Source organism: Bos javanicus, chromosome 9 (assembly GCF_032452875.1).
Source record: "Bos javanicus breed banteng chromosome 9, ARS-OSU_banteng_1.0, whole genome shotgun sequence".
In the NCBI taxonomy this organism is placed as follows: domain Eukaryota; kingdom Metazoa; phylum Chordata; class Mammalia; order Artiodactyla; family Bovidae; genus Bos; species Bos javanicus.
Genome location: NC_083876.1, coordinates 42071251 through 42085685, shown reverse-complemented (window position 1 = coordinate 42085685; position 14435 = coordinate 42071251). Strand labels below are relative to the sequence as shown.

At 40.8% G+C, this 14435-nt stretch overlaps 1 protein-coding gene and 1 non-coding gene across 2 annotated transcripts; one reads left to right on the top strand and one right to left on the bottom strand.

Moving 5' to 3' along the window:
- Positions 1-417: 417 nt before the first annotated feature.
- Positions 418-1116, top strand: LOC133253871 (transgelin-2-like). Its single transcript, XM_061427658.1, has one exon. It carries the CDS (start codon positions 502-504, stop codon positions 1099-1101), a length of 600 nt encoding a protein of 199 aa, XP_061283642.1. The 5' UTR covers positions 418-501; the 3' UTR covers positions 1102-1116.
- Positions 1117-7235: 6119 nt separating this feature from the next.
- Positions 7236-7317, bottom strand: TRNAL-CAA (transfer RNA leucine (anticodon CAA)). Its single transcript has one exon. It is a non-coding gene; the product is annotated as a tRNA-Leu (tRNA).
- Between the last annotated feature and the right edge of the window lie 7118 nt (positions 7318-14435).

The following is a 14435-nucleotide window of genomic DNA, read 5'->3' as shown; positions in this document are numbered from 1 at the left end:
AATAAAAATGAAAAGATAGTTTCTTAATTTGTCGGGTATCAGTGGGTTCAGGGCATTTGTGAATCCTACCATGTGTGTATATCTTTCCGAGTAGAATGTTACAACTTTCATCATAGTTTTTTTTGAATAGGGGTCTGTGATCCAAAAGATTAATAACCATAGATTTGAAATAAACCCAAGGGACTTACCTGGTGATCCAGTGGTCAAAAATCCACTTTCCAATGCAGGGGATGTGGGTTCAACCCCTGGTCGAGGAACTAAGATCTCAAATGCCACAGGGTAAGTAAGTCCACGTCCCACAACTACTGAGCCCAAGTGCTACTAGAGAGAAGCTCACATGCCACAACAAAGAGCCAGTGCACCACAACTAAGATCCAGCACAGCCAAAAATAAATATTAAAAAGAAAATAAATTCAGACTCGAGCTGCAGCCCCCGCCTCCAGCGCGCAACTCTCCAACCCACGTGAACCTCCCCTCCAACCACTGCTGCCACCCTTCAGAATGGCCAACAGGGGACCTGCGTATGGCCTGAGCCAGGAGGTACAGCAGAAGATTGATAAACAATACGATGCAGACCTGGAGCAAATCCTGATCCAGTGGATCACCACCCAGTGCCGCAAGCATGTGAGCCGGCCTCAGCCTGGGTGCACAAACTTCCAGAACTGGCTCAAGGATGGCACGGTGCTGTGTGAGCTCATTAATGGACTGTACCCCGAGGGGCAGGCCCCAGTGAAGAAGATCCAGGCCTCCACCACAGCCTTCAAGCAGATGGGGCAGATCTCCCAGTTCCTGCAAGCAGCCGAGCGCTACGGCATCAACACCAATGACATCTCCCAGACTGTGGACCTCTGGGAAGGAAAGAATATGGCCTGTGTGCAGCGGACACTGATGAATCTGGGCAGGCTAGTGGTAGCATGGGACGATGGGCTCTTCTCTGGGGATCCTAACTGGTTTACCAAGAAATCCAAGGAGAACCCTCGGTACTTCCCGGACAACCAACTGCAGGAGGGCAAGAATTTGATTGGCTTACAGATGGGGACCAACCACGGGGCTTCTCAGGCAGGCTTGACTGACTATGCGATGCCATGCCAGATCCTCTGATCTGCTCTGCAGCCCTGCCCCTGCCTTCCATGAATGGTTAATATATATGTTAGTTTGTTTTTTAGCACTGACATTTCCTGAGAGCCCCTGGGAGCTCTCACACTCCCTTCTGCCAGGGTGGGGGCCTGGTTTGTCTCCTCCAGGGGTGCCCGATGGTGGCCTCCCCTTTGTGCTGACTAATACATTCCCTTCTCCAAACCCACAAAACTGGACCAACTGGCCTCTTTTTCCCTGGGACCAAAATTGGGGGGGGGGTCTCACCCCCTCTCCACACCATACCTCTTCTCTTTTCTCTGGCCTCTTCCCTCTGAGCCCTATGCCCTAATCCATTCCTTAGCTGGAAATCAAGGATGCTGCCTGATGGCCTTCTCCTCCAAGTATGCCTTGCCCACAGCTGTGGCTGCAGGGAATTAATTTATAGGGAGGGGCCTGTGGCAGCCACTACCCCAGCCCCAGATGGACTGCACTCACCACCCTTTGGAGGCAGCCTGCCCTGGCAGAGGCCCCCAGGCTTCTCATTTTCCATTCCTTTCTGTGGCTAAGGGGTGAGGATGAGGGGGCCTGGGAGGGAACGCTGCTCTCCATGGGCTGGGGCTTGAAGAATCTTGAGTTTGCTGATTTAAATACAGAATCTTTGTCTTAAAAATAAATAAATAAATGCAAATGAAATTCCTTCCTGCAAGTTTAAGAATTAAATTAATTTTGCTTTTATCTCACATATCTTAGAATATGTGACACAGACAATAAAGCAAAACAAAAAAAGTAGTTTATTGTGGTAGGTGCTAGAATAAACAAAGATCACTAGAACACTACTGTGCTCTCAAAAAATAGAACATAAAACCAAATTGTGTATAGTAAAGTTAAATATTAAAGGAGGTAATGTGGAGATGTTTTAGGAGCATTAAGTACTGAACTAACTGTGCCTAGGGATCTGGAGAAGAGTCAGAAACCTTTTCAAAGAGGAGGCAGTTTTTGAGTGGGGCTTTATAGAATGAGTAGGAATTCACCCAGTGGCAGCTCTAGAATGTCTCTGTTGGAGGAGCGAGTGGCAGCCATCTAGACAGAAGGAAAAATTGGAGAATTTGTCTTAAAGTTGTATTTGCATGGCAAGCACACTATTTTTATTTAGAACTCATGTTTATTAGGGTTACTGATGAAGATTATGAGGATAGTGCTAAAAGCAATCTGCCTACTTGCTAAAAAGCTCAAGTTTTATCCTTGTAGGCAATGGGGAACCTTTAAAAGATTTAATCAAGACAATCATATAGGCATTTTATGAAAAGAACACTCACAGAAGTGGATTTTTTTTTTTTTTTTTTGCAGTACCAAGTCTAAAGCATAAAGTAACTACAGTAAAGACCTAAAGGAGGTTGAGGTGGAAGTGGAAAAGAAGAGGGGTTAGATTAAAGAGATAGTTATGATAGAGAAGAACAAGAATTGATGGTTATGTAGATAGATATGGCATGTGAAACAGTGATGACTCTCAGGTTACAAATTTAGTTAATTGGGCAAATGGTGGTACTGTGGACAGGAATGGAATAGAAATATTGGACAAGTGGAATACATTTGGACTGGAATAGAAACAATGAAATCAACTGGAATTGCCAGCTCAGGATGCCTCTGATAGAGATACCCAGTGTGCGTGTGTGCTTAGCGACTTAGTTGTGTCTGACTCTTTGTAACCCTTTGGACTGTAGCCTGCCAGGCTCCTCAGTCCATGGGATTTTCAGGCAAGAATACTTGACTGGGTTGTCATTTCCTTCTCCAGGAGATCTTCCTGACCCAGGGATTGAACCTGTATCTCCTGTGTCTCCTGCATTGCAGGTGGATTCTTTACCTACTACTGAGCCTTTGGGGAAGCCCTTAGAAATACCCGGGGAGCATTTTAAATAACAGATCTGGTGTATAGTAGAGTGGCCAGGTTTAGAGATTTAGAATTGGGAATCATTGTGGTAGTTGAGTCCCTGGGAATAAAATAAGTCAATCAGAGATTGAGACACTGATTAATTAATGATTGTTGAAGAAGATTATTTTCATAGATTATATACATAGTAGCACTTGAATATCAGAATAATATCAAGAAAAGGTCTTGGTTCTGAGTGTAAACCTAAAGACTGAAGCAATGCTATGCCCTAAATATAGGCCCTTTGCATCTTTCACCTACATTAGTGCAATGGCGAAGGACAGAGACCAAATAAAAAAGGCAAGAAACCCAGAGAAGAAGAGAAATTGACTTTAGCACCATCCCAGTTTCCTCTAGTAAGTTAAAAATGTGAATCAAAACTATCTGAGACGTTTCAAAAAATTGTTTTCATGGAAATTTTTTAAGAAAATTTACCCAAAATTTGGAAGTAAAGCAAAATAGTCAGTATGCTGGGGCACTGTTCAACAGGCCCAAGCAAGGATTACTTAATTTTCAAGTCTAGGAGAATGAACCTATCTTTGACTCTTTACTATTTAATTAAAGCTCAGACACTTAAGTTACACATTAATGTGTAGATTTCTCTCTGCTAGAAAAGATAATCCCAAAGATTATGATATGATTACTCCGAGGGACATTAGCATGTTGTGCATCTAACCTGGCAACATAATTCTAATATTCCTTCTTTTTATTATTGGCTTTATTCATTTTAAGAAACATTAATGAGCTAATAAAGGTTTGACACATTATTCTATATTTGCATGAGAGATGTTTTTCTGTTTTTGAAAATTGTATTTTGACAGTTCTTTCCTTCAAAACATGTGGAATGGGGGGAAGTGCCGGGGGCGAGGAACTAAAGATATAAACCAAGAAGATATTCAAATAACCAGTCTCCCTGCTAACACTTTTTCTTCCTTATGGTCTCCTCTCACCATAACAGGCAAAGTGATCCTTTGAAAGTTTATGTTGGGTTATGTCATCCTTTATACTTTGATCCCACCAGTGGCTACACATTTCATTCAGTGTTAAAGGCAAAGTCGTTACTGTGTCCCAGAAAAATCTACATGATCTGCCACTCCCAATAGCATGCTCTTTCCCCAACTGGCTTTATTCTTTTCCATAGCACTTAATACTATACAAAAATCCTATATATTTGTTTATTTCCTATCTCCTTTCATTGGAATTTTTTTAATTGGAGAATAATTACTTTACAAAATTGGGTTGGTTTCTGCTGTACAACAGTGCAAATCAGCCATGTGCTGAGCTGTAGTACAGCTGTACCTATGAGCGTAGCCTGCAAAGCTCCTCTGTCCATGGGATTATCCAGGCAAGAATACTGAAGTGCATTGCCATGCCTTCCTCCAGGGGATCTTCCTGACCCAGGAGTTGAGCCTGCATCTCCTGAGTCTCCTGCACTGCAGGTAGATTCTTCCCACTGAGCCACCTGGAAAGCCATAAATATGTATGCATGTATGTATGTGTGTGCATGTGTGTGTGTGTATATATATATATATTCCCTCCCTCTTGAGCCTCCCTCCCACCCCCATCCCTCCCCACTAAGTCATCATAGAGCACTTGGGTGGGCTCCTTGATCCACAGGATTTTTGTTGTTCCACTACTCTCTCTAGTACTTAGAAGAATGCTTGACAGTTAATAGATGTTCAATAAATATTTATTGAAAGATGATTTTGTTTGGAGACGGTGGAGTATCAAAAGCTCAAGGCTTAAAAAGAAGGTGAAATAATTGCTTTAGATAGTGAGAAAGTGAACATATTAAGTAAGTGTGACAAAATTACCAGGCAATATTGAATGCCAATTTGAGATGTGTGGACACAATTTTAAGGTCTGAACAGTTGGCTTAATTATATGTTCTCTTCAGCAATGGTCAGCTGTTCAGGTGAAAGCATAGAGTAGCATAAAGGTTGAGTTTATGCTGGAGCATTGCTTAAACCAGTATGATGAAAGGAGAGAACATACCACCTTATACATCCCCTCACCTGACCCAGTTTCCCATTGGTTGCACCTTTTCCCAGTTGCACCTTCCCAGATCATTCCACTGGGTTATCTGGAAGTTGCAGTCTATTGTGCATAATCTCCCTTTCCCTTGATATTTTTTCTTCCTCTTTGCCCTAAAAAATCCTGGCTATCCTTTGATGACTTCATTTCCACTATGTTTCATGACCTCAAAGGTTTCATGATGCTTCCTCAAGAGTAGCCCTACGTTGAGGATAAGTGAAGGTCAGGCAGCATTCCAATCTCCAAGCAGAGCATTTTACTTTGATCTACTTTATACATCTGAATTCCACATAACATTTTTAAAAAATGTTCTACTAGAGGAAAAAATAGTTTGGAAACTACTATTTTATTACATTTTTTGCAGTGGCCTACTGTCTGCTATGTTTCTCCATCCTTCCTCTTTCTAAATTTATACTTGTCCTATTCCACCACCATGTATTGGTAGATGAAGGAAGATAAGTTAGCTTTTTAGTTCATACATCCCTGGACACAGAAGAGCCACATTTAAACCTCCTTTAGAGACTACCACATTATCACCCAAAGAAATGAGTCTAGACTCAAACAAAGAGTCTAAACTTTGAGCTTTATACGATGACAAGATGGGCCTCTTGAGTTGTTTCCCTTGTGGGGGGAATGAGTGTGTTTTGCCTGCAAGGAGAGTCAACCAGTTATTTACGTGAGCTGTGGTAGTCATTAATATCCTTCACTAAATATTTTCAGTTTTTTCCCTGTGCACATAAGATTGAACTTTGCTGTGCCCTTGAAGTTTGCCCTGACCTGAAGTTAGGTTAGCTATTTGACTGAATTTAGCCATTAAAGTGAGAGCAAGAATGACAAGTGGAAGCTTTAGAGATGAGTATATGATTTACCAGGGGCCCCACCCACCTGCCATCACAATGACTAACACTTTCCTAAATGATGGAAAATTCTGTTGATCTAAGTAAGAAAGCATGGAACAGAAACCCTAGCTGACTGACTTGTGATGGACATGCAACTTAAACAAGAAATAAACCTTTTTTATAAGCTACTAAGATTTAAGGATTGTTTGTTATCCCAGCAAAACCTGGTCACTTTAATACATATTTTTTTGCTGATTTCCTCCCTGCTATTTTCTTTGGTTCTGTCTCTTTGGATGTCCTTTTGTTTGGATGTTAGACCTTATCATGGAAATTGCTCAACTTCCTTCAATATCCATTCTCTTCTTCCTCTTAATAACTCTCTCCTGACTGCAGAGGCAGAACTACATTCCCCCAGCCTATCTCATAACTAGATGTGAACAAAAGTGATACATGTACATTACGAGTTATATATTTAATTTGTGACTTTCATTGACCTCCTTCCTGCTGGTTAGAGAATGTTAACTGAAACAGCAGGCCTGGATATAAGGATGGATATGGATGCAACATGTTTAGTATGACAGAGCCAGCTGATTCATAAAGCAGAGACATCTACCTACCCTAGGCTACAGAGAAATAAACTGCTATTTAAGCCACTAAATTTTGGAGTCTCTTTGTTGTAGCAACTTAAGCTGCTTCCTAATATAGTCCCCTTAGGCTTTTACTTACATTTTCTTACCTTCTATGTCCTCTCCTATTTTTTAATTTCTGTGTCTTTTTACCCTATTTCCAGAGATTTCATTAACTTTGTTTTCCAGTGCTTCTACTAAGTTTTTAATTTATGCTGCTGCTGCTAAGTCACTTCAATCATGTCCGACTCTGTGTGACCCCATAGACGGCAGCCCACAAGGCTCCCCCGTCCCTGGGATTCTCCAGGCAAGAACACTAGAGTGGGTTGCCATTTCCTTCTCCAATGCATGAATGTGAAAAGTGAAAGTGAAGTCGCTCAGTCTTGTCCGACCCTCAGCAATCCCATGGACTGCAGCCTACCAGGCTCCTCCATCCATGGGGTTTTCCAGGCAAGAGTCCTGGAGTGGGGTGCCATTGCCTTCTCCGTTAATTTATGCTACTACATTTTTAATTTCCAGTAGTTCTTTTTTTGTAGATGCTATATGCGCTTTTTAAAGTTTTCTTCTTTCTCGTAGCCTATTTCCTCCAAGCTGCTAGTTTCTTCATTTTTCTTTGGATTTCTGGTGAACTCTGGCTCTCTCTGCTTATATGTAAGAGAAAGGCACTACAAAGCTAAATGAAAGTTCATGGATAGAGCTGTGTAACTGTGGCTATCACTATATGAACAGAGATGCTGTGAGCAGGATTTGAACCTGCATGGGGATACCCCATTGGATTTTGAGTCTAACATCTTAACCACTCAGTCATCACAGCTCCAGTGGCAGTTTATCTTCCTCTACTGGGGAAATTGGCAATGTCTAGAGACATTTTTGGTTGCACAACAGTGGTAGAAATGCTGCTGGTCTCTAGTGTGTAGAGACCAGGAATGCTACTAAACGTAATGTGCAAATGGTCACCCAAAACAAAGAACCGAAAACATAAATATTTTAGATCTTTTATCTTGGGCAGATCATACTATTCAAAAAGACTCTGCCAATATACTATCTGGCTGCCAGTATTCTGAGATTCCAACAGTGGAAAAAGATTGTCAGCCTTTGCATTCTGTTAGTAAACCTTTATTTAATTACCCTATTTTTAGCAAAATTCTCCTTCCCTCAAATATGCTTGTGCTTCTTGTGCCTTCCTCTGTTTCACTTTTTCCAGAGATCAGAACTTCAGGGGTATTCTGCTGAAATCAGGGTGAGACAGAGTTGTAGGGAGGGTGGAAAGAAGAGAAGAGAAAGGCAAGGGAGAAAGGGAAAGGTATCCCAACTGAATGCAAAGTTCCAGAAAATAGCAAGAAGAGAAGCCCTTCTTTGAACAGTTCAAAGAAATAGAGGAAAACAATATAACGGGAAAGACTAGAGATCTCTTCAAGAAAACTGGAGATATCAAGGGAACATTTCATGCAAGGAGGTGCACAAAAAAGGTTCATAAGTAAGGACCTAACAGAAGCAGAGGAGATTAAGAAGAGGTGGCAAGAATATACAGAACTATACAAAAAAGGTCATAATGACTGGGATAGTCACGATGGTGTGGTCACTCAGCTAGAGCCAGACAACTGAAGTGTGAGGTCAAGTGGGCCTTAGGAAGCATTACTATAAACAAAGCTAGTAGAGGTGATGGAATTCCAGCTGAGCTATTTAAAATTCTAAAAGATGATCCCGTTAAAGTGCTGCACTCAATATGTCAGCAAATTTGGAAAACTCAGCTGTGGCCATAGGACTGGAAACAGTTAATTTTTATTTCATTCCCAAAAAAGGCAATGCCAAAGAATGTTCAGACTACCATACATTTGCACTCATTTCACGTGCTAGCAGGGTTATGCTCAAAATCCTTCAAGCTAAGCTTTAGCAGTATGTGAACCAAAAACTTCCAGACATTCAAGCTGGATTTTAAAGAGGCAGAGGAACCAGAGATCAAATTGCCAACCTATTTTGGATCATGAAGAAAGCAAGGGAGTTCCAGAAAAACATCTATTTCTGCTTCACTGACAATGCTAAAACCTTTGACTGTGTGGATAACAACAAACTGGAAAATTCCTGAAGAGATGGAAATACCAGACCACCTTACCTGTCTCCTGACAAACTTATATGCAGGTCAAGAAGCAACAGTTAAAACCGGGTATGGAACAATAGATTGGTTCAAAATTGGGAAAGCAGTACATCAAGGCTGTATGTTGTCATCCTGCTTATTTAACTTCTATGCAGAGTACATCATGTGAAATGCTAGGCTGGATGAATCCCAAGCTGGAATCAAGATTGCCAGGAGAAATATCAACAACCTCAGATATGCAAATGGTACCACTCTAATGGTGGAAAGTGAAGAGGAATTAAAGAGCCTCTTGATAAAGGTGAAAGAGGAGAGTGAAAAAGCTGGCTTGAAACTCAAAGGTCAAAAAACTAAGTTCATGGCATCTGGTCCCATCACTTCATAGAAAATAGATGAGGGAAAAGTGGAAACAATGACAGATTTTATTTTCCTAGGCTCCAAGATCACTGTGGACCAGTGACTGCAGCCATGAAATTTTAAAAAAAGACTCACTCCTTGGAAGGAAAACCATAACAAATCTAGACAGCGTATTAAAAAGCAGAGACATCACTTTGCTGACAAAGGTCCAAATAGTCAAAGCTGTGGTTTTTCCAGTAGTCTTGTCCAGAGGTGAGTGTTACAATAACGAAGACTGAGCACCAAAGAATTGATGCTTTCAAATTCTGTACTGGAGAAGACTCTTGAGAGTCCCTTGGATAGCAGGAAGATCAAACCAGTCAATCCTAAAGGAAATCAACCCTGAATATTCATTGGAAAGACTGATGCCGAAGTGAAGCTCCAGTCCTTTGGCCACCTGATGCAAAGAGCTGACTCATTGGAAAACACCTGATCCTAGGAAAGATGGAAGGCAAAAAGAGAAAGGGGCAGCAGAGAATGAGATAATTAGATAGCATCACTGACTCAGTGGACATGAATTTGAGCAAACTTCGGGAGATAGTGAAGGACAGAGGAGCCTGGTGTACTACATATAGTGCATGGGGTCACAAACAGTTGGACACAACTTAGCAACTGAACAACAGCAGCATTGTAAACAAACTTTCAGGTAATCATCTTTTTAGCTCCTCCACCTACATTTTCAGAGGTACCTGAGGTCCCCCATTTCTTGGGTTGTTTGAGAGTTCTAAAATGTAATATTCTTGCTTTTTCTCCCCTACTGCAGGCTTAGGATTCAGTTTTCCTGGTTCTGCTGTCAGTTGTCATTAGTCCATCTGCTTTCCAGCTTCCAGGATTCTTACTTTGTTTTCTTCCCTCCTGTTCTCTATGTCTTTATGTGTCTTTAAAAAAGGGGGATGGGGGGACTTCCCTGGGGTTCAGTGGTAAACAGTCTGCCTGCAAATGCAAAAGACACAGGTAGATCCTTTGGCTCGGAAGATTCCACATGCTACAGGGCAACTAAACCTGTGCAGTAGTGACTTACTAGCAAAATTTTTCCTTCCTGTCCACGAAACTCTGTGCTTTGCTAGCCTAGAGGTGTTAGTTCCAAAAGGTGGAATGTTTCCACCAGGCGACACAACAGGCGACAGCACAATAATTCCATTTAACTGGAAGTTAAGGCTGCTGCCTGGCCAAATTAGGCTCCGCATGCATCTTAATCAGTAAGCACAGAAGGAAATTTCTGTGTTGACTGGGGTGATTGATCCTGACTACCAGGGGAAAACTGCACTATTGCTTCACATGAAGGTAAGGAAGAGTATGTCTGAAATACAGGAGGTCCCTTAGTATCACCATACCCTGTGATTAAGGCCAGTGGAAAACTAAAACAACCCAATCCATTCAGGACTACTAATACCCCAGGCCCTTCAGGAATAAAGATTTGGGTCACTCCACCAGGTAAAGAACCATAATCAGCTGAAGTGCTTGCTGAAGACAAAAGGAATACAGAATTGGCAGTGGAAGTAGGCAGTTATAAATACCAGCTATGATCAAAAAGCTAGTTATAGAAATGAGGATGTAATTGTCATGAGTATTCTTCCTTATTTTGTTACAAGTATGTGTTTATGTATCTTAAATATCTTTGTTTTCTTCCCTCTCTTATTCCTTTATCATATAAAATATTTGGTTTTATATCATAGAATTTAAGTATTATTAATTTTACATCATACAGTTTAAGTTACGTGAAATCAAAGAACAGAATAAACACCATTCCAGGATATTACCTTCTCTTCTGCAGATGTGGTTAGTATGTTTCTGTCCATATACAGGATAGTTGTATCATCATAGGTAGAATTATGACATTATTGTCTTTATTTAGATATTAAACTTGTTTTAAGGAGAGGCACATGGGTGCCAAATTTACAAGGGGTGGATTTGTGATGGTTAATTTTATGTGTCAGCTTAACTGGGCCATTGGGTGTTCAGCATTTAGTCAAATTATTCAGGGTGGTCTGTGAGGATGTATTGAGGTAAGCCAACATTTGAATGAGTACCCTGAGTAAAGCAGATTGCTCTGCCTAATGTGAGTAACCTTATCCAATCAAGCAGAGACCTAAATAGAATAAAAAGGTTGAGTAAGAGGGAACTCATCCTACCTGACTGCTTTGAGCCAAGACATTGACTTTTTTCCCTGTCTTTGGACTTGAACTGAAACATTAGCACTTTTTGGGTCTTGAGTCTGTCAGCTTTTAAACTGAAACTTATACCATTGGCTCTCCTGGTTCTTAGGCCTTCAGACTCAGACTATACCTATATATCAGTTCTAGATCTCCTGCTTTCCCACTGCAGATCTTAGAAACTCTCAGCCTCCAAAATCATGTGAGGTAATTCCTCATAATAAATACCCCTCCCTCCCCATGTATATCTGTATCTACATATCTATATTGTATCTCCTATTGGTTCCATTCCTTTGGAGAATCCTAACTCATATAGATGGAGAAGGCAATGGCACCCTACTCCAGTACTCTTGCCTGGAAAATCCCATGGACAGAGGAGCCTGGAAGGCTGCAGTCCATGGGGTCGCTAAGGGTCGGACACGACTGAGCGACTTCACTTTCACTTTTCACTTTCATGCATTGGAGAGGGAAATGGCAGCACACTCCAATGTTCTTGCCTGGAGAATCCCAGGGATGGGGGAGCCTGGTGGGCTGCCATCTATGGGGTCGCACAGAGTCATACGTGACTGAAGCGACTTAGCAGCAGCAGCAGCAGCAACTAATATAGATACCTTAATTATAAATAGAAAGATGATTGTACTATTTAAAAAATCTTGTTAATTATTCAATTCTTATTAATAACCATATACTATAGATTTTATGTATCTCTTAACAGTTTCAAAGTATATTTTATTATTTATTGTTTACTATCCATTAAGTTTCCTGGGATAAGTAGATTGCTAGAGAAATCAATAAGATGTATTTCTAAACAATATGTCTTTTTAAATATAAAAATTTAAATATTCTTTGTAAGTTAAGTCATATTCACCATGTACGTGACAATAGAAGCAGGAGGAAGCAAATGTTACAAACAAGGTAAAATTATGAATATGTGTGTCTCAGAGAAGTGGATGTTGTTCAGTTTACCTATGGCCTCATTTGAAGCTAGTACCACTTGTTATTATCCCTTACTTGAAGACCTGGCCAATGTTAAACGGTTTGCTTTCCCTCTTTTGTAAACTGTTTTATTTTCCTTCCAATTCTAATTCTGCCCAGTTGCTCTATTGAAGTGAAGTCCTTTAATCTCCCCTGTTCTGATTGATATTTTAATTATTCAGTTATTTCCAGCTGCGTCCACCTCAACTTTGTTTGAAGAACAGGGAGCTATGCTTTCTGTATTTGAGTAATAAAACTAGGGACTAGGTCATTTTTTTTCCTCCCAAAAATTAGAGAAAGAAATTATCCACCAAGAAAAACTGTCCCATTTTTTCTGAGTACCATAAAGGAGATAGTGGCCTATCTGTTCCCTTTTGTTAGTCTAGTAACATTTTAAAGAGTATAACAATTATTTAAAACAATTACTTGGTTTTACAGCAAATCAATCAGTCAATCAATCAATCAATCTTGGACTTGTCACATGTGAACTAAGATCTCATTTTGACTTTCCTGGATACCTAGATTGTATTCCTAGGTCTTCAGAGACAGAGATTCTCTGTGCATTTGAGAATAACTACTGGCTGATATGATAGAGGCAATAATGTGACGTGGGACTTGCCAGTAGGCTTCCATCAAGATAGCCTGTCTGTTGGATCTCTTGATTTCAACAAACAAAAACCAACACAATCAACTTAAGCAAAAAGTAGAAAATATAAGGATGAAACCAAGGCCATGTCTCAGGATGGGACTGAAACTGTGCACCAGACACTCTCTTTGTTCTACTTTGTGTCTCTTTACCCCAGTGTTCATGGTAGAAAAAATGGCTGAACAAACTCCAGTTTTTATATCTCATACATTAAAGATTTCAACCTAGACAAAGACCAGATCTTTTACACCCAGTTTCAAGTTTTCTAAGGATGAATCTGTTCAGCCCAAACTTACAGCCAGGACAAAAATTGGGGGCCATAATTCATACCCATGGCTGCCTGGAGGCTATCCTGTTACCATGTAGATGAGAGCAACTTCCCTAAAAGTCTGCAGAGAAGGGAGGCTGGATGACAGACTTAACAGGTATCTACTGCAAGGCCCTCCCTCATAGAAAACTGATCTTAAACAGTAGCCTACTGGAGTCCATGTTGTGGAAAAGGAAGTGGATAGAATTAAGATAGGTTAGGTAAAATGAATTTTGAGGCAACTGGGCTTTTGGGGATCACTTTAATATTTATCATAAGTATGTTTTTAAAAATATATAGCTCATTATTTGAACAATTCTTATACAAAGAGATTTAATTAACTGTAGCAAATTTGTTCCTGGATCTTGAGCCATATTCAAATTCAAATGTATGTTAATTATCCAGGTCAGCTTTTCAGGGGTTCAACTCAATTGTCATAGAGCCTGAAATGACCATAATGTACAAGCAGTGACTCAACTGTTTGTATCCCGTGAACCAGTGGGTTCCAGTCTAAGATCCCTGGACATCTAGGAGTCCATAAGGGAAGAATTGAAGGTCCATAAGCTTTTTGCAGTATTTCATATAGTTGAAAGGAAGTCACTGAGGGTCCAGTGGTAAAGAATCCATTTTCCAGTGCAGGGGACGTGAGTTTGATCGCTGGCAGGGGAACTAATAGTCTACATGCCAGGGGCAACTAAGCCCACGAACCACAACTACTGAGCCGGAATGCCACAACTACAGAAGCCTGCACAACACAATGAAGACCCAGTGGGGTAGAAAAAAAAATCGAATTTCTCTGTTTTATAATGGAATTATATCAAGTCAGGGCAGCAAGTCTGTTTTACAGTGCTGATCTGAAGCTCTGGTTTAATGCACAGATACTGACATCCATATTGATATATACACATACAGTGACTGGTTAAATAAATTCTGGGTCCACTTCCCATGGACTATCAGGGAAGTCCCAGAAATTTGAGTCAGGTAAGTATATGATTTCCTTTCAACTTTATGAACTGCAAAAAGCTTGTGGATCTTCAGTTCTTCCCTTATGGGCTCCTAGATGTCCAGGGATTTCAGGCTGGAACCCACCTATTTATAGGATAAAAACAACTGAGTCACTGCTTGTCCATTATGGTCACTTCAGGCACTATGATAATTGGCGAGATGTGATTTTAATACATGTTTATATGGCTGCTATTATTCTGTTTATACGGGCTTCCCTAGTAGCTCAAACAGTAAAGCATCTGCCTGGGTTCAATCCCTGGTTCAGGACGACCCCCTGGAGAAGGAAATGGCAACCCACTCCAGGATTCTTACCTGGAGAGTTTCATGGACAGAGGAGCCTGGTGGGCTGCAGTCCTTG

Bases quoted from the DNA above. Each gene is read 5' to 3' on its own strand.
- LOC133253871 (XM_061427658.1), top strand. From the start codon at position 502: ATGGCCAACAGGGGACCTGCGTATGGCCTGAGCCAGGAGGTACAGCAG.